This window comes from Chiroxiphia lanceolata, chromosome 8 (assembly GCF_009829145.1).
Source record: "Chiroxiphia lanceolata isolate bChiLan1 chromosome 8, bChiLan1.pri, whole genome shotgun sequence".
NCBI lineage: Eukaryota > Metazoa > Chordata > Aves > Passeriformes > Pipridae > Chiroxiphia > Chiroxiphia lanceolata.
The window spans coordinates 36,438,341-36,459,220 of NC_045644.1; the positions used below are offsets into that span (position 1 = coordinate 36,438,341).

Sequence of the window (20,880 nt, forward strand, 5' to 3'; positions counted from 1 at the left end):
AAGGCATTGCCTTTTTCACACTTCAGAGCTTTCTAGGGACCAGGAAGGACATCCAGGGACAAGTGAGCACAGTCTCAGAAGCCATCAAGGATATACAGTAAATACCCTGCACATTGCAAAGGTGATAAAACAAATGCCGCAGAAGGAAATAACTAAGTCAAATTAATAAAATTGCACATTTCCTTCGGACTATGTTCACATTTGAAACATTAAACTTTCTACAATTCCTGAAGAACTGCTGGTGTGAAAATGGCATCCTCTTAAGATGATTTTCATCACTAAAAAATGCATTTTCTGCTGTTGAAGCTTGTTGCCTGCTCAGGTCTGGTGGTGCCTCCTAATTCTTAGATGGTGGAAACTCCCCTCACCCCTGGCATTCCCTATTCACCTTCTCCACAATATTCAGCAACCTGGTCTAGTGGAAGGGACACCTTCCAGGTTGCTCCAAGCCCCATCCAACCTGGCCTGGGACACTTCCAGGGATCCAGGGGCAGCCACAGCTTCTCTGGGCAACCTGTGCCAGGGCCTCCCCACCCTCCCAGGGAACAACTTCTTCCCCATATCCCACCTAAATCTCTCATCTTTTAGTTTAAAACCATTCACCATTATGGGGGATAACATCCTGAACAAACACAGGACAATCCAAATAAGTCTCTGCCAGGACTGTAAGAAAACCTGACACTGATGCTCATAACAACCACAGCACTGAACCTGAATTAAGATGTTTGTGATAAGCTTTCATAAATGGTGATTCTTTCTACTCCTTATGGAGCTCTTAAAATCACTAATTTGTAATATTGAGTGAACACTATTCTTGGATCAGAGCGATTCTTAATTCAGATGTCCCACAGTTTGACAGCTGATCTGCATAATATTGTGAGTACAGAGCATAACTCATCTCCAGACAGGGAAATAAACCTTCAGCACCTCTTTTTTCTGCATGCTGCAGCACAGGGTTCTGAGAAATGCCTGAGTGCCACTTCTGAGCTGTAGGGCTCAGAACACCGGGGTATAGAGCAGATCATTCTCCTCACTTCCTCGGGGTTCACCAAAGCCCAGTGAGAGCTTTTAGCCCTTAAGCTGTTTAGACATCAGGGACCCCGAGGAATGGGATTTATCCAGCCCTGGGAACAGCACAGCAAGGACATGGAGCTGCTGGAGAGAGCCCAGAGGAGGCCCCAAGATGATCAGAGGGCTGGAGCAGCTCTGCTGAGAGGAAAGGCTGGGAGAGTTGGGATTGTTCAGCCTGGAGAGGAGAAGCTTTGGGGTGACCCAATTGGGGCCTTCCAGGGCCTGAAGGGGACGAAAAGAAACATGGAGAGAGACTATTTCCAAGGGCCTGGAATGCCAGGACAAGGGGGAATGGCTTCCTGCTGCCAGAGGGCAGGGATAGATGGGATATTGCGAAGAAACTGTTCCCTTTGAGGGTGCTGAGGCCCTGGCACAGGTTGCCCAGAGAAGCTGTGGCTGCCCCTGGATCCCTGGAAGTGTCCAAGGCCAGGTTGGACAGGGCTTGGAGCAACCTGGGCTAGTGGGAGGTGTCCCTGCCCTTGGCAAGAGGTTGGAACGAGATGGGATTTAAGGTCCCTTCCAAACCAAACCATTCCATGCTTCTATGATTTTGTAGCTTAAATTAACAAACCCTTTCTCCTTCTTCCCGACTCGGCCTGATGAGCCTCGAAAAACCCTCAGTGAAAGTCCCCACACAAATATCCTGTTCTCCAGTGCATTGGCTCCCATCAGCTCTCATTTACTGGGAGCACTTGATGTTCTACCTTGGCCTAAGATTTCATTCTCTTTTCCAGCTTATTATCTGAGGGCAGAACGTGAAGGAAAGGTTTCCCTTCCTGACCATCTCACTCTGGTCAACATTAAAGGAATGAGCAGGGATTCCTGGAGCATGGGGATGGCAGCTCAGGGACAGAGGAGGCTGTGCTGGCTGCTGTCATCCAAGGACCTGGCTCTGAGTGCTAACACACGATAATCACTCTGCCACAGAGCTGGGAAACAAATCCAGGGAGAAGGAGGAGCGAGAAGGAGCTCCAGCCCTGCTGATTTTGACAGTTATACAAGAGGATTCCCTGCAAGTATCCAAGGCCAGGCTGGAGCAACCTGGGATGGTGGAAGGTGTTGGGGTTGGAACCGAATGAGCTTTACGGTCCCTTCCAACCCAAACTACTCTGGGATTCCATGATTTCTTTTGCACAAGATGGAAGACCAGGAAATAAATCCTCCTCCCAGCAGCACCTGTGAGCAAATGAAGTTGTGCAGAGTTACAGATGCTCTGCAGTCTTGGAGATTTTCAGCTCAGGGGGGTTCTCCGAAAAAGGCCTGGCTTTTCCAAGAAGGAAAACAATGTACTGGAGATAGCTGAGAAATGATAACAAGAGGGAGCTGCTGAGGGAAAGCAGAAAATAAACTTCCCTTCTTTTCATCCATCATGCTCAGGTCCAGTTGTTCCCTCCAGATGAACATTAACCAGGACATCTCCTTCTCTCCTTATCTTGTACCGAGACTGAGAACAAACATAATCCTCGGTTTAAAAAAAAAAAAAAAACAAACCTTCCAAGGATTTAGTTCTGTCCAAATTTTAACACAGGAAACCAGTGTTTAAAGGAGATCTCTGGAGATAGTTGACATTTTAGGGCACGTTGACCACTTGGTTCTCATAAAAGTCTGTACTGGGACCTCACAGTTGGGGATTTTTTCTCAGTCCCTCTGGAGTAACCCCCTGGATTACTACAACCCCCCCAAGGATCACTGGAAAACTAAATTTCAGTGGTAATATCAGTTTTCCATCTTCTCAAAATAAATCGTAAAATCCTAGAATGGTTTGGGTTGGAAGAAACCTTCAAGCTCCTCTCGTTCCAACCCCCTGCCACGGGGGTTTAGGGGCAAAAATCACTCCCCAGTCCTTAGGAATATGTTCTGCAGGGATGTCTGGAGTGAAATTCATGAGTTATTCATGATTTTCAATGGACACAACCCTGAGTAACCTGCAGGACCAAAAGACCCAATGTGCTCCCTTCCAGCCTGACCCATCCTGGGATCCTGAAGTCAGCAGGACTTCACCAGGGACAGTTTTTCACTTCCCACTGAAGATCTTTTGTTAACATTATAACTTGGCTTCACTTTTCCAATGGGAACAACTGCCACAAGAGAACAGGGCAAAAGAACACTCTGTTTTAGGATGAAAACCCCGGGGGGAAAAAAAACAATTTAAGCAAGATTTCACATAATTAGGAACAAAGACCTTTTAAAAACTCCTGGACCTTTCCATCCTCCCCCAAAAGTAACAAGAGGAAAGAGGTGGAAGCAGGTGAAGAACACAACACAAGACACAATTAACTTCCAGAAACCTGTGAAGTTCTACATCAGTGACACAAAAAAAAAGCCCCACAATCCAGCCAGAAAATGACTTCAAGTTACCTCCTACCCCAAGATAAGGGTTTATATCATTGCAGCCTTGATAAACAGTCCCTCGTGGATCTCTACTGGAAGGCTGGGACTGCAGAACTACAACAGGATTATTGCTTTTCCAGATCTGCCTCATCTCAAACCTCAGCTGCTGCTTTTATTTCTAACATGAGAAAGCCTACCCAGTGTTATTTCATGTTCTGGTTGCCTCACAGAATAGCTGTTTCCAGTCAGAACCGAGAGGTTATGAAAATATTTGGCACAGGATGGCAAACATCTTATTTTTATTAGTTTTTCCATCTTTAATTCCTACGTATTCTGATTGCATTTAATTAGCATCTGTGCCTGGATGTGCTGGGAACAGCAGCTGTTGGGATACACTGTAATTTCCATTATTTTAGATAAATACAGTGCAAACATTGATCTGACATTTTGATTTGTTTCCTAAAATTTCATTTTCCCCCCAAACTCATCTGCCAGGAAGTTTGAGATCAGGACCCACATATTAAAAGCAGCAGGAAAAAAAAAAAAATCAGAAAACCTTGCAAAACAGTGCAATGAAAAAACCTCTCCACCTCCCTAGTTTGGCTCTTTTTTTTTTTTTTAATTTATCCTCAGATTTCTCCCTGCCAAGTTTCTGGGGTGCAGAGAGCCTTGGCCACACAAATCCATGAGAGTTTTTTCCCCACTGATAGAAGGAGATGAACCTTCCAGCCACAGAGACCTCTCATGTCCGAGCACTACAAGTCCCTTTCTTTCTCAGTTTTCCTGTTGTCACCCTCTCATTTTCCAGTACAGATAAGAAAAAAGGCCACGGAGCTCCCATGGTTTGATTATTTTTGTAGATGAGCTTTCAGAGTCCACAAGGAATCCAAAGCAAATGGAGCCCTAAAAAAAGGGAACGTTTTCCCTTTAAAGATCCTTTAATAGCAGTTTGGATTGCTAAACACTGGAGTCTTTATCTGCATACACAGGCTAAATTACAGAGCTGTGTGTTTTAAGGGGCAGAACCAAAGGTCAGAATCCAGGCACTCTCATGTCCACTGTTATGATGAAAAGTCCTTTTATTTTACATTTCAGTGGTGGGAGTCTCAATAAAAGGGAGTCATGGAGCAGTGGGGGGGCTACAGGAAAGACATTTGTGCCTCCCTTTAGAAGTGCTGTTAATAAAATGAACGAGGCTTTATCTTGCCAATTTATTTTGTAAATAAAACCCCCTTCACAACAAAGCAGCCTCTGCACAACTGCTGAGAAATACAAAAATAAATGGCACATCAGCTATGATCTTATGTGGGGGAAAAAAAACACACTATAATTATGTTTGCCACGCAGCAGGGAGAGTTTCTGAAGAGGTTACACCTGAGCATTGTCTTCCCTGAAGAGGGGGAGGTGGATATTTGGCTGCCTGTGGATGAGCCAGGTTGTGGGAAGGCGTTTCCAGAGCGATTTCTCCCTTTGATAAACTCTGAACGCTCCTCCCTGGCAATGAAGGCTTTGAGCTTTTGCTAAGGCTGCCCCAGTTTTGTTCAGTGCTACACTGAGAGAGCCTTGAGATCCAGAGAAGCTCGGATAATGATGGCACAGGCAGTAAAATCGCTGGGAATCTGAGCAGATCAAGCCAGGCACTCATTCTGAAAATTAAAGTATTCCCAGGTCGTCTCCATGCTAAAACTTGCACAGCACTGCTGAAGAACCTGCCAGCAGTTCCCTCTCTTATCCAAATCTACCTGGGAAGCTGTGCTGACAGCAGGGCTGGAACGAGGAGAGAGCCACAAGGCTGGGCTATTTGGGGGATTTAGAGTTGTTTAAAGGCATTATACACCTCATACACCCCACAGTCCCTCCTCTCCACTGCTCAGCCTGGCAGGACCTTGAGAAACTTTTGGCTGAAGTTATATTTGATAGGCATGAAGTCATTAGGTGCCAGCTCTGAGTGCATTTTCTTCTCCTCTCTACCCAAAACTGGCTCAGACTAACCAGGGGTTCGGTTTTCCTTGCTGAAAAGGAATTGTTTCATCCAAGAATATCCTTAGAACACACAGATATCCTCATGGCATTCCTAACATAAATTGTGTAGGGTGTGGGGCCGTGTTTACTCGGGTTTTCTCTGCAAAGAGGTCATATGCAGGACCAGCACAGGTTATTTGCCGAGATTTACACAGGATTTCTTTCCCAAATCCCACCTCAGGTGACAGTGAATGTTCCCACTGTCATCTTTTCCCCTGGAAAACCAGATTGCTGGTTTGCCCCAACTCAGCAATCTTTATTAATGAAGTCTGTCAGTCCACATGAGTCAGTACAGAAAATATCTACCAGCCTGCAGTTTGGATGGAGTTATTTTAAGAGGAAGAGCATGAATTTATCCCCTAACATACTGCAGAGCAGCACTACCTGCCTTGTCTATACACCCCTAATGCTCTTAGTGCATTTAGAAGGGCTGAGATTTAGCTCTGCAGCTTTAAAAATAACTGCTTTATACAGAATATCAAACTATGTCTGTCACAAGCACAGTCATCATCCTTTCATATCCCATTTCATCATCCTTTCATATCCCACTTCATCTCATGAACACACTATGAAATAAGTACAAGAAACGTTTAATTCTCCATCACTAATAGGAGTAAATAATACTCTTGGAAGAGTTAATTATTAAGACACTGTAAAATTAAAATAACAAGCTGATAACAGTGGAAAATTGGCTTTTTATTGCCCTGGATATGGCAAGGGAGCTCAGTTTCTCTCACACAGAGCTCTAATGCTGACACAGTAAATCAGCACAGCACCTGAATATTCAATTTATCCTAGAGACTGCCATAAACAGGTTTTGGGAGGGGGAAAATTTGGAAAAGTACAGAAACAAACAGCTGTAAATATAGAAGCAAACAGCAGCTCACACAGCCTGGGCCTCACTGCTGCAAAACCCAAACCTCCCCAGTGCTGCAGCCACACAGAGAAGTCCTCACTTCACCTATTCATGGAAAAAATGCTTAGCTAGAAATAACTCGTGGGCTTTGATGACAAATCCACAGTTTTTTACTTCTAGAACAAAAAGGAAGGGGGAGAAAAATCGAATTTTGGTATGAATCTATGAACTCCAAAAGGAAGCAGCTGGAATAGCACCCAATTTCTGTAGGGGATAGTTAAGGAATCCTTTGATAATAAGGATTATCAAACAGGTTTCTGCTCCAGCCTTATAGTGGCAGATTTTGTAACTTTTGGAGTTTTGGGGAAAGAAAGACTCCAATGAGAAACCTGAAAGGCTGCAGGATTCCCAAGAGGAGCAGGACCACAGGAAAACCCCTCACCTGGCTCCTGCCCACCTCTACAACAGCAGGATCAAGATTAAATAAAAGAAAAAAGAAAAAAGAGATGAAAAAATTAAACAGAGGAATGTGGAGCAGAAGCTGCTGCCACGGGACATTTTCCCAAACCCAGTGGAAAGTCCCAGGAAAAGCAGTTTCTTCAGAGGCCAGTGATTTGTTCTCAGGCTCTGCAGAAAAATCCCGCTGTGCCATAAATGTCTAATTGATGCCTTCCCACACAGTGCTCCTGGTGGACACCGAGAAAATGCTCCCCAGCCCCAAGAGCCACCCGACACCTGTGCCAGGAGATGCTATTTTTGGATGTCTGCTTGGGAAAGCAGATCCAAACCCCTGGAGAAGAGGTTTGGAGGCTCAGACGGGGCCCAAGACACTTGTTCTGAAAGGCAGGATAAGTCCTGGGAGCAGAACTGCCTTGACTGTGCTGGGAAAGCCCTGCCTGCAATGGATGCAGCTGTTCTTGCCTCCCTGAACATCCTTGGCAGAGGCAGAAAGGTGGGAAGCAGCTGCATTATCAGGAAAGATATTTGGAAAGAGCTCTCAAAACTGTCTGATCCTACACCACAGAGGCAGGAACTGGTGGTCTGAAGGATCACTAATCTGCAGGAAGTCTAGCAAAGGTATTATTTGGGCACAGAGGACAAAACAGACCGTGCAGAGGCAAATCCCCCCCTGCATGGGCTCAGCTCCATCTGGCCAGGTATGATCCCAGAGCATGGCACTGATCCCAAACACCCTGGCACAGCTCAGCCAGCCTGGCTGGACTGAACTGAAACTGCATATTCACACTTCCCCCAGAGACTGAACGGATTAGTAACAGACTAAAGAGTTTATAAAGGTGGTTCCAGCCAACTTTTCCAGCATCTTTTCACCAAAGTCGGGAGGGAAAAAAAAAAACAAACAAAAAGAAAACCCCAAACTCCTCAATGTGGTTTTCTTTGAGATGAATGATGATCACTGCCAGTGTTGGTGAATCCCAGCAGAGACAATGTCACGTGTTTGGACTTTGCAAGGCTGTGAGGGACCTCTTGCAAGGACATTTCTTCCCCATATCCCATCTAACCCTGTCCTCTGGCAATTTGAAGCCATTCCCCCTTGTCCTGCCACTCCAGGCCCTTGGAAATAGCCTCTCTCCATGTTTCTTGTCAGCCCCTTCAGGCACTAAAAGGTCCCAGTTGGGTCACCCCAAAGCTTCTCCTCTCCAGGCTGAACAATCCCAACTCTCCCAGCCTTTCCTCCCAGCAGAGCTGCTCCAGCCCTCTGATCATTTAGCCTGCTTAAATCCCAAACCTGGCCTCTGTTCTCCATTTCTCTTTCATTGCAAGTGTCAGTCCTACTAATCCTTTCCCTGAGAGGAGAAGGGACTGACTCAGGAGGCCCTGCAAGAGCAATTAGTCCTATTAAATCAGATCCTGATGAGATCAGTCCATAAAACGAGGGCTCAGAGGTCGAATGACACAAAGACTCCCAGAGGAGGATTTCACCCCTCGGAGACCACGTGGGAGGTCTGCTACAGCCTCCTGCACTTCTCTCTGTACTTCAAACAGCTCCAGAGACTTTGTTTGTCTTCCCTTATCAACACCGAGTTTGATGTCCTGGCAAAGCTGGCGGTTTCTAGGAATAGGTTCCTTCCCAAGACATCTCTGATTCCCAAAAACCCACATTCCCATGGGAAGCCACAGTTAAATGCTTCACTCCTCTGGAGAAGCTACCAAGAACGTAGCAAGAGACAAAGTCTCTCCTTTAGAAACAAAAGGCAAACCCCCACGGCTGAAGACGAAAATAAAACAAAATTTAAGAGGAGAGGAAAACGACTAAAACAAGGGCTGGGGAAGTGTAGGCTGCTTCTCAGCATGGTTCCTAAAAAGCTGCTGCTGCTTCTTCCTTTTCCCTGCCTACAGAAGCAGGAGCCCACAGCTCTTTTTCTTCCCTCAGGTTCTGGAGCTGTGGTGCAGAGGTGCAACCTCACAACTGATGTGCACGAGGACAGGCGGGGAGGATGTCACAGCACCCCAACCACGAGTGACAGAGGAGTTAATCCAAGGATTTAAACCTTCCTTCTCCCCCTGTCTCGCTGCATTACTTCTCCCATACTTTATGGAAACAGCAACAACCATAAAAGGAGGAGTCTTAACACCTATTAATATAGTTTCTAAAAAAAAATGAGGGTGTCTGTTTGTCACGGTGTGACTGTTACTCACATGAGAGCCCAAAACTTGTACCTTGTCACCTGACTTATGCACAGCCCCGCTGATGGATTTTTCCCCTCCTAATGCAGACATCAAATGTGACACGCTGCAGCTGACAGGTTCAGACAGAGCAGGAGCACAGGGGGGAAACATTTGGTTTCAGATGTGGGATATCACATTTATCCTCATTAGTGTGAGGCGAGCACCCACACACAGCTCAAACCTGTCACCGCGGCGCAGATCGAAGATGTGCCTCCCTGAGAGACACCTCGCCAGCTCTGCACATTTTCAAGTGCCTGCAGGGAATTTTAGAGATGTTGTGGCCAAAGGCAGGATGCAAACCTGCAAAACTACCACTTGCAAAGTGTTTAGGGATTATTTTTTTTTCCCCTTTAAAAAAAAAACAACCAAAAACCTGGAGGTGGTGGACTCATTTTAGAGGCAGAATATGATTAACCAGTGAGAACCTTTTTTGGCTCTAAAAACCCTTCAGTTTTAAGACAAACAATCTGTTGAGCCACTCTTGGAGCAGCAAACTTTCTCACAGCAGAGGGGATATTTCTGACATGTTTATTTTACCCTTCTCCCTCCCAGTCTCCTCAGCCTGGGAGAACTCTCCTGCTGGAGGTGCTCACAGCATCAATGTTTAATGCTTCCCCTGCTATCACAAATACATTAATTTCCACCTTCACTGCACAGCTGTCAATTTTTTTTTTGTGTTGCCCACCTCTCTTTACCCAATTCAGTTAATATGCAAAAGTTGTGGGGGTTTCTTAGTGAACATGAGGGGATTGAGGGTTGTTCCCTACCTTGAAACACGGCAGAACCTGAAGGAATGCCAGTTCCTACTTTGGGTAAATCCTTCTCCAAGTTCATGAGAGCCACCCAAGACAAATGGACGTGTGCTTTTTGCCTCCAGAGCCCATTAAAACCAGCTCCCTTCCCATGGGGCTCCAGGGAAAACCTTGGTGGGGAACAGAAACACTGCTTGGGATCACCCCAATCCCACAGCTCTCCAGGTCCTCACCGGGATCTCTGTCCTGGGAAGTGTCTCCCAGGCCCAGGACACACTCTGTGTTCCTATTTAATGATCACACAGACCCCAGCTGGCTGCTGAGGGACACACAGATACTCAAAATTATGTAAAGAGGTGTTCCTGCCCACGGCAGGGGGTGCATTTAGGCAGTTTTAAGGTCCCTTCCAACCCAAACCATTCTGTGGTTAAAGCCTCATCGAGCTCTACTGAAGAAGAAAGAATCTGAGGTCAACACTCATCATCGTTTTAAGATTCACTGAGCTCAGCAAACGGGTTTTAACATTCATGGTGGAGAAGCAGAACACTCGAGGATCATCACTCCAGAGGTCTCATCAGGACCAGCAGGGTCCTCGTGTCTACAGAAGAGAAAATCAGACCCGACGGCGCTGCTGCTTCCCCGGGACACACGAGAGCCCAGCAATGAACAGCGAACGTGACGGAGGCTCCCAAATCCATCTCACTTAAATTAGGATATAAAATCAGTCCAAGCAAACAGCCCCAGTGCACAGCTCAGACTTCTGGTAAGGCACTCCATCTAAACGCTGAATCATAAATTACAAACAAGCACAAGAGTGTTGGCCACCAAATCACCTCCAGGACTAATTTTTATCCGTCTTAATCATGGCCTGAAGGCCAAGAAAGGAAAGAGTCAGTGGAAGGAAAACGGCGTTTATTTGATTTCTTTTGAGAAATACCTCTCAGTAACGCCCCAAGATGGGTTTGTCCGGTAGAGGTTTGTAAAGAAGAGTTTATGTTTGGGTGTAGTGTGTTCGTAATTGAGAGATGACACAGAAGAGTTTATATTTGGGTGTAGTGTGTTCGTAATTGAGAGATGACACAGAATGATAAGGCAAAATGAGCTCCTGAGCCCCTTCTCAGAACCACAGTCCAGCCCATTCGATACAGTCTTCTTCCATTTCCATGACTTCACCAGCACTCATTGCATTATGTCTAAACATAGGCCATCAACTCCTCATAATTCTGTTTGCAAGGCATTATGCATATTTAGGGAGCTATCTAAATAACCTTAAATTAAGTTACAAGGCCAAGCAAAGACTGGGGGAGAGCCAAGTCGTGCCCTCACCCACGGGGCTGCCAGAACGAGCTCCAGTGCCCAAAAGACACAGAAGTTTTGGCCCACATTTGTTGTACCTTCATCATCAGATGGCCAGCTGATAAATAATCATAATAAATGTAATCCAATCTGATAAATAATAGAGTTATCTGAGTACCAAGCCCTGTTCAATACCACAAACCATGGTGGACACAGCTCTGCCCATTAATCCCCCCCCCCCCCCAAAATCCCCTCCAAGGAATGGGAGGAGGCTGAGCAGGAGAGAAGCACACCCAGATTTTGACAGGCCCTGTTGTTACAGGGGGGTGTTTCAAGGGACCACATCGAACACAACATCCAAAACCAGCTGTTTGGATAAACAAAAATACCACGAGCAACCTTCTGATGTGAGAGGGATTTGGGAAGCAAGCACAGAGCTGGGCAGGGAAAAACCTCCACTTTTTCACTAGGAAAAAAATGCTATTTAAAGGCAGGGGTTTATATTATCTACAGGACAGATTCTGCACCTCCAAGTAGTCTCTGTACTCAAACAAAGGATTGAGAAGTTTAAATCTTTCCATGTAATGCTGGGAGCAGAAACACTTTGGCAACACCCCCCCCAACACTTCACAGAAACACCACCTGAACATGCAAAATTTCAAACTATGAAAAGCCAAAAGAATTAAACCTGTGCCTTGAGAAAGGACTTAACCTTAAAAGGACAGAAGATTAAAGCTGTTTTGGGAAACTAGTGAAGAGCATTTGCAGCTATACAGCCTCGAGATTTTGGCAGGAAACCATGTTTAAAGGATGGCTTACTGCCTTGAGAATAGTTTTGTTTCAAAGAACAATTTCAGGGATTAATGTACACATGGGCAAGCGAGAAACCTCCACTCCCCTCAGGTGTTACCTGGCCAAAATGTTTTTGAGCCTACCAGACAGTTCTGGAGAAGAGCAAGAAGAATTTGATAATCATCTGTCCATTTGCATGGTACCAAATCCCACCAGGAGTTTGCTTGCTGTGTTCTCTGAATGACAACAGGGACATTTCCCTCAAAACTCACTCTGAGAAGAGGGATGCTGGATGGACCAAGCTTAGTAACTCTTACAGCAGACATGCAAATTCCTGACAAATCAAAACCCCAAACATACTTAAAATCTGCTCAATTTGCCACGTGAAGAGCGAGGAAACTTGGAAAGGAGAAGATACCAAATGCAAAGAGCTGACATTTTGGAGAAGAGCAGCACTGGCAACACTGATCCCCTGGGAAGGTTTTCAGAAACCTGAATATCCACTGCTCTCGTGTCCCACCCGGAAAACAAACCCCTGCCACAACACACACTGGGACAAATCAGATGTGCTAAACTGCAGCTGCTGCACTTATTTTGTGCCCAGGAGGGGAAAATACCATTTCCTATTATCCCAAGCATGGCTGCTGCTGAGAGCCCCACGTGCTCTGCCAACATTCATAGCCCTCCCATTCTACAAGGAGTGGGCTGTGACCATATTCTCCTTGGTTTAGCAGGCATTTCCCATTTCCAGAACACCAATCCTTCTGTTGAGTCCCTAATTTATACAGCAAACCGTTGGTATTGTCTCAAAGCCAAAGAACTATATTTAGTGGAGGTTTATTCCGAGGGATCTCAGTGCAAGGTTAACAGCTTTCACCTCCTTTCTTTATATAGGGAGGCACACAAATCCAGGCAGAAATTTTCCAGGCAGAAGTAATCCACACAATTTTTCAACCACCATATTTAGACAACGCCTTCAACCTTTTTCTTCGAAATTATTTTTCCCACGAAACAACGTTTTTGTCTCTGCACGTGTTAAAATAAAAGGGAATTTCAACCCTACCTTCCATGACGTACACCAGGGAACCCACATCTCCCTCCTTGATGATGCAGCTGTCTTTGCCATACTCCACGGGGTACATACAATCCACAATCTCCTGGATCTGGGACAGTTCCAGATTCTTCATGAAGTCATTGTCAAGGATTGCTTCCTTTATCAGCTCCTTGGACCTGTGGCACAAAGAGAAAGACAAGATTTTATCGACGTGTCCACCAGCCCAGTTCATTTAGAGTGACCTTCAGCACAACAATTTTTCCCTGGGGGAAAAAAATTCAGCATTTTCCCCAAAAACACACAGAGAAGTAAAAAAGAAATATTACAGAAACATTAACTTGTAATTATTCGTTGTAATCAAGTTTTAGATACATCAGGTATCGAAATAAAAACAAGATTCCACGCGGTTGCAAGATCCTCTTTTAGCTACAAGTTTCATGTGTGTGTAACACCAAAGAATAACGTGGCTACTTGGAATATCTTTCATATACAGAAGTGAAAGGAAATACAAACAAGAAGTTAAAGGATTTATGACTTAGTTTATTGTATTTTCTGTTCCTTATACAAACTGGAGCACACCAAAGTGTGATGCTGCGCTGACTCTTGGAGCATTAATCTAAGGGTGTTCTAATCACTCCAGGAGGCACCCCTGGTACAGGAATAACACCACCTTTAATTCGCTTCTTTGCTGACTACATGGAAAATTCCAAAGTCCTATCAGTGTGCACAGAACTCTCCGTGCAGTTCTGGCTCAGCACAGGAGCGGGTTGGAAGTTTGGAGCCCTCAGTGGCCACTTTGCCAAGCTGGGTAAGGAAGGAGCTGTTCCTGAGGACACAGACACTAAACTCCCCGTTCCCCTGCTCTCTGGGAGCCCACCTGGAACGGGCACATATGGCCCAAACCTGCTCACTCCAGAAATGCCTCTGCCCATGTCCTCTCATGAGGGAAAACAGAACCACTGACGCATTTTTCCTGATTTTCCCCAGATTCTTCCCATTTCTACAGTTAAAGTGCTACTACACGGTGAGTCACTGCAGTGAACCTTCCAGCCCTCCCTTCAGACTGCCAAGCTCGACACCATCCAGTGTTCATGCAAATGAACAGCTGAGAATGTGAAATCTCGGTCTAGACCAAAAGCGAAGCCCCCAGAACACCCACAGCCCTTCACTTGTCACCCTGCAGCTCCCCTTCTGTGGGCTGAGTGATCTGCTGCTGTGACACAGCCCAGGCACACAGCAGCTCCCTGCAGAGCTGGTGCATTCAGGAGTGCTTTATCTTCTGGAAATATGAGCACAAAGAGAGGCTTTCAAAGCAAGGCACAACTAATGGAGTGCATCTTCTTGACAAGGAGCCAAATGGGGATCTCAGGAGACCAAACCCAGCCAGCCTTGGAGATACCCTGCCTTTGCTTCAGCCCTTGTGCAGGACACCTCAGGGTCATCTGCAGCACGGGTCCAGCTCAAGAATGTTTGAGATGCTCTGGACAGTTTTGAGGTTCTTCCAGCAAGACATTCTGCTTGCCATCAGAGTCCATCAGGACTGACCAGGTGATGAAAAGGGACCAGAATTCCCAAGTCCTGTCTGCAGGACAACCCTGCTATAAAACCTCTGTGCTCCTGAGAACCTTAGTTTGAATTTACACACCAACACTCCAATTCCTTCTGTGTGCAAATCAAACCCTTCATCTGTGCTATTTGTTCCCTTCAGTAGTGAGAAGCTGGTAATTTGTAAGGCTGCCCAGATAACCTGATTTCCTACTCCCTCCTCCTGTGGAAGAGCTTCCCATGCTGTGCCTTGGCTTAGCACTGCTCTTTTGGTCTTAGCCACCCCTACAGGTCCCCCCAAATCCTAACAAAGACACTAATTATTAACGTTACTCAACTGCCTGCCCAAGAAGCAAAGCATAATAAGGGCCTTGGCATCAGTCATACCAACTTGCATTTCAATTTCAGGCATTTACTTCATTCCAAGGCTCAAAATAAAGCTTTCTCCTTGATAAAATAAATCAGCCTTTTAAGTGGAGGGGCTGCAAGAACAGCCACAAAGGGTGGAGGGAATTCCTGGTTCAAGTCAGACCTCCCCTGTTGCCCTCAGCACAAAACAATGCTCTCCTTGTGGGAATCAGACCCAGAGCAGGATTTGAGAAGGAGCTGGGAAATTTGGTCTAAACCACGGCAAAGGAGCAGGAAAACCTGCTGGAAGCCAGTTGGACTCAATGATCTTAAAGGTCTTTTCCAACCGTTATGATTCTGTTCTGGGGAGAAGCAGCAAAATGTACCCAGTGGGAACAAACTTTGGGAATTCCTGGTATTATGACAGCGTGAGAGCTCACCTGAACCACCTGATTCACAGCCCCCAGCCTTCAACATGGACACATCAGGGAAGCTCAGAGGCCCACGAGCCATTCCAAGCCTTTTAACCACAGCACAAAATATATCCACTAAAAAGAAAAACGCCCTGGCCGGGACATCAGTGACAGAGTTTCATCTCTGCCACATCTAAGCATCTTAAAATTAAACACCCACATAGAAGGGTCTGGATAAAAGCTCAGTCATCCTGAATGTAAGTGAAAGAGATGTTATTAGTTAAGGATTATTAGTTAAGGTGAGACTTTGGCTACAAGGAGCATGAGGGAAAAGCACCCCCAGCTGCCCTGAAACAGTGCTGGATGGAGGAGCAACCACCTTGAGACCCCACTGCTTATTTATGGGAGTATTTCATGGAATCACAGAATGGTTTGGGATGGAAGGGGCCTTAAAGGTCATCTCATTCCACTCCCCCCCACCACAGACTAAACCACACTCCATAGTTTGGCAGCTACAGCAGGAAATATTCCATCCGCCTTTTCAAATAAAAGAAGGAAAAAGCTGAGTTTGACATATTTGAAAATGAGTCCATACTAAAAATACATTGTCATAGCTACTATAAGAGTTCCTCTATTGTTCCCTGCGAGAGAATATTCATCACTCTAATAATTCAGAAAAATTATTCATGCAGTGTCATTACCAGGCCCACACACCGGCCCATGCCAGGCCTTCAGCAGCTTCCACGTTATTTTATTCCATGGTTTTCTTCCAGTGCAGCTCACGGGTGCCATTTCACATAAGTATCAAAGAAAAAAAATCTATTTATTTTTATCTGGAATCCCAGAATCACTGAGGTTGGAAAAGCCCTCCAAGGTCACCAAGTCCCCCCTGTGCCCGATGCCCCCCTTGTCCCCCAGCCCAGAGCACTGAGTGCCACGGCCAGGCCTTCCTGGGACACCTCCAGGGATGGGCACTCCAAACCTCCCTGGGCAGCCCCTGCCAAGGCCTCACCACCCTTTCCACCAACAAATTCCTCCTCCTGGCCAACCTGAGCCTCCCCTGGCACAGCTGGAGGCCGTTCCCTCTCCTCCTGTCCCTTGTTCCCTGGCAGCAGAGCCCGACCCCCCCCGGCTCCCCCCTCCTGTCAGGGACTTGCAGAGCCAGAAGGTCCCCCCTGAGCCTCCTTTGCTCCAGGCTGAGCCCCCCCAGCTCCCTCAGCCGCTCCTGCTGCTCCAGCCCCTTCCCCAGCTCCGTTCCCTTCCCTGCACACGCTCCAGCCCCTCCGGGTCTCTCCTGTTGAGGGCCCAGGACGGGGCACAGTTTAAACATATGAAACTCAGAGCGTGTAAATAAACTCGTAGTTCATAATTATTCCATAAGAAATGCTTTTCTAGACCACAACATTCCTTAATCACCATCATTATTTCCAACCAGCATCTATCCCTGACCTGTGAATACAGAAATCTACCTAGTAATGCAAAATAAAAGGTATTTAAAACGGTGAAAACCACACTCCTGTCAGGGCAAGTAAGTGGTTTAAACACAGTACAGCTGTTTCATTACCTCTGATTTTCAAATAGTATTTATTCTGCATTTCCTGATTCTCGTTGCTAAAAGAAACAACCCGCAAACAAAATCAAGTACAATATTTGTGAAGGACCAGGACTGTTTCCAAACGAGCCAGTTCAAAGCAGGAGGTAATTTCATGAATATTTACTTAGTGCTGAAGCAACAGTCTCCTAATGCAGAGGGTCACTCGGAGTAGGAAGCAGTTATTGCCATCTTTCCTCTCCAGAGGAAGGAGCCTGGCACTAAGCCATCCCCGTTTTCCTGAAAGATTAACGATCAAATGTGATGGGAGACTTGATGAAGAGTTTAAAAAAAGGGCACAATCCTCTGTGATACATCCTGTCCCAAATCAGTTTAAGCCCATCGTGGTAATTAATAAGGCAACGGTAGGAAGGAGGTAATTGCATTCCAATTTTGCAGAAGTCATGCAAAAAGGACCTGAACAAGTTTGCTAAAAATACACTTAATACGTAAAAACCTGGCCTCTCAGAAGGAAAGAGCATAATGCTGTTTTCATTCCCACACCTCCCAGTCCTGTACTGGGGGTGCTCCAGTGCTCCAGCCGGACCAGAGCCGGCCACCAACCTCCCGGCAAGCCAGGGACAGCTTTCCAGCAAAACTCCTGGAAAAGAACTCAGCCCCATTTTCCATCTCAGCAAACAGGGGCCCTGCACAGAGGCCACCTTTCAGCTGTGCAAAGTCTCATGTTAAAGGTCTGCAGTGGCCATCAAATGCCACATTTCCAGAGCCTGCTGAGAACATCCACTGGCGGCTCCTCAGCCACGAGATAAATAAAAACATGGAATTGTGGATGTGAAAAAAAGGCCCTGAGATGCTTCTCCACAGCGTGGGGAGGGTGAGGGGGGATTCTGCTCCTCTGCCCCCCACCTGCAGAGCTGCCTCCAGCCCTGGAGTCCAACATCAAGATGTGGAGCTGCTGGAGCGAGTCCAGAGGAGGTCACGGGGCCCTTCAGCTCTGGAGCCAGGCTGGGACAGCTGGGAGGGTTCACCTGGAGAAGAAAAGGCTCCAGGGAGACCTGAGAGCCCCTCCCAGGGCCTAAAGGGGCTCCAGGAGAGCTGGAGAGGGACTGGGGACAAGGGATGGAGGGACAGGAGAAGGGGAATAGCTTCCCACTGCCAGAGGGCAGGGATAGGTGGGATAGTGGGGAAAAGTATTTTACAATCAGGGTGGGGAGGCCCTGGCACAGGTTGCCCAGAGAAGCTGTGGCTGCTCCTGGATCCCTGTAAGTGTCCAAGGCCAGGTTGGAGCAATCTGGGCTAGTGGGAGGTGTCCCTGCCCATGGCAGGGGTGGGACTGGGTGGGCTTTAAGGTCCCTTCCACCCCAACCCAACCCATCCTGGGATGCTCTGCAGTGCTTGGTAAGAGGCAAAGTGGTTTGCAATGCACACAAGAAAATCCCAAAGCCTGTGGTTATCCTGACAGTAATTCACATTTTACAAAGAACAGAATAAAGAGTCATCTCAGGCTCTTCACCCACAGCCAAAAAAAAAAAACCCACGTTCCCTAAGCCAGATTTGTACTTTCTGGCAATAAATCGATTGCACCTTCTTCGTACAATAAATATTGGAACAAAAAGCTCCTCTTCGTCCCAAAAGGTCTCATTTGGACACTGGAAAAGCCACTTGCTGAGCTGAAGGAAGGGAAGGATTTAAGAGCAAATGGAAAGATCATGCTGTGCCCATCTAGGGATGCTTCCAGAATCCAAAGCCCTCCTAACACACCCTGTGCTGGTTCCAGAATCCAAAGCCCTCCTAACACACCCTGTGCTGGTTCCAGAATCCAAAGCCCTCCTAACACACCCTGTGCTGGTTCCAGAATCCAAAGCCCTCCTAACACACCCTGTGCTGGTTCCAGAATCCAAAGCCCTCCTAACACACCCTGTGCTGGTTCCAGAATCCAAAGCCCTCCTAACACACCCTGTGCTGGTTCCAGAATCCAAAGCCCTCCTAACACACCCTGTGCTGGTGCAGCACCAGTTTGCAGTGGAGCCTCCAGGAACCTGAGGTCCAAGGGGAGCCGTGGGAGCTACACAGGTATCATTCTCCAGGGAATCTGCTGCTGCCAAGAGTTAATTAAGTAGAGGTGGATCAAGAAGAGCAAAAGAAATTAAGAGTTTCATTTAGACAGCAGTGGTGCAGTTCTGAATTTTACTGTGTTCACCCCCCCAAAACATTTTACACTGCCAGTAAGGAAAATGAAAAGCAGTGTACTGGGCAGACAGGCTGGAAGACGCCCAAAAAAAGGGAAGCAAAAAAGACAGTTTGGAATAACAGTCAAGAAGAAAGAGGGAAAGAAAAAAAAAAATGTTTTCTTCAGCTGTTTGCAAGGTTTGAGTAAGACCTTTCAATAATGCCAATACTAATGAGGGGAAAGGAGCATTTTTTCTAGAGCCTCCCCCATCAGGAGCCTGTCAACTGCTGCTAATGACCTCAAGCCCCATATTTATGAGGGAAATACCTACAGCAATTTGACCAAGCAGTGACAGAGCTCACTCACATCCAGGGCACCTTTTTTGGCACCAGTGTCACCACTGCTGTAAAAACTCAAATTAAATGCACACGTACATCCTTTATATCTGCCCACTAACTAAACCTACTGAGTGTGTTTGTAGAAACTCGTGCCCAAAGCTTTTTTGGGGAGCTTCCATATCTATCCACGAGGAATTGAGCTGATTTCTGCAGATAAGAAGCATGGAAAAATAAAAAATCTGCAGCCTCTGCCCCAGAACACGACGAACGACACGAGAACTGAGCCAATCCCTACAAAACCCGTCTGTTTAAAATCCCCACCGTGAAATGTTTGGAAGTGTTTACCTTCTACAAAATGTGGCCATGGAAAAAGAAGGAAAAAAAAAAAAAAACACCTTCCTTAAAAAGGAAAAACACAGCCAAGTATTAGGCCTGCTCCAGATTTCCAGAAACTATTCAGCAGGATATGAGTGCAACGAAAAAAGTGTTAAGATTATTTTCTTTTATAAGCTGTCCCTGGACATCCCTCCATTTCCAAAGGGAGCATCCATTCCAAGTGACACTAAAAGCAAAGGCAGCAAGTTTCTAGCAGGTTTTTGGGGAAGCTTTTTGCTTAAGGGCCACATTCACAGAGCTTTTCACTATGACTTTAAGCCCGTTGTGTACTTAGAGAGCACATGAGACTGCAGCACACACACACACACACTGCTCTGGAATAGAATCCCAGGATGGTTTGGGTTGGAAGGGACCTTAAAGCTCATCCAGTTTCACCCCCTGCCATTGGCAGGGACACTTTCTACTATTCCAGGTTGTCCAACCTGGCCTTGGACACTTCCAGGGATGGGGCAGCCACAGTTTCTCTGGGCAGCCTGTGCCAGGGCCTGACCACCCTCCCAGGGAACAAGTCCTTCATATGTCCAACCTCAATTTCCCCTCTTTCAGTTTGAAGCCATTCCCCCTTGCCTGTCACTCCAGTTCCTGATGAACAGCCCCTCTCCTGTTTCCCCACAGCCTCTCCAGACCCTGGAAGGTGCTGTGAGGTCTCCACACAACCTTCTCCTTTCCAGGCTGAACATTCCCAGCTCTCCCAGCCTGTCTCCACAGGGGAGGTGCTCCAGTCCCCTCAGCAATTTGGTGGCCTCCTCTAGACTCGCTCCCACAGCTTCATGTCCCTCTAGTCTTGAAGTATCTGCATCATTTATCTTCTTAGCTCTGTTTATGGCAGAAGCAGAACTTCCCAAGGGGATGATCTGGTCCTTCAGCCACTAGCTGGAAGCCCAGAGCCCTCAGCAGAGCTGCTCTTGCAACCAGAGGAAAACCATGGGTTCCAAGTCAGCAGTGGGAAGGTGGAGGGTCCTCCCTGAGGGGCTTTAATGCCAACCCTCCTGGAGCAGGAAGGAACACCAGCGGTGTGGGGCAGGAGAAGCAGCCACTTTAAATCCTCAAACTTGCACAAATGGATCTCCTTTCACAACTTCCAGGAGCAGAGAAGCACAGAAAAAGCTCAGACCTCTCAGTAAAATCTGGGCCTTGGTTGCACTCCAGCACCATTAATAGCTGATAACTCCACATTAGCTGTTTGGTTTGGCTCTGGATAAAGACCACTCTGAAGGTTTCTTAAGGGGAATTTTAAATGTAACTCTGGAGAGCTA

The 20,880-nt window shown here is 46.6% G+C and overlaps 1 protein-coding gene across 5 annotated transcripts in view; it reads right to left on the minus strand.

Annotated features, from left to right (window-relative positions):
- The window catches only part of PRKG1 (protein kinase cGMP-dependent 1), a 393,869-nt gene that overhangs the window by 317,720 nt on the left and 55,269 nt on the right, over nucleotides 1–20,880 (minus strand). For 4 of the 5 annotated variants that reach the window (XM_032695058.1, XM_032695062.1, XM_032695057.1 and 1 more), the window contains exon 2: nucleotides 12,872–13,038. In XM_032695058.1, coding sequence (XP_032550949.1) covers nucleotides 12,872–13,038 — 167 coding nt within the window. Of the gene's footprint in view, nucleotides 1–12,871; nucleotides 13,039–18,280; nucleotides 18,303–20,880 lie in introns of those variants that run through there. The other variant, XM_032695061.1, reaches the window with a different exon arrangement.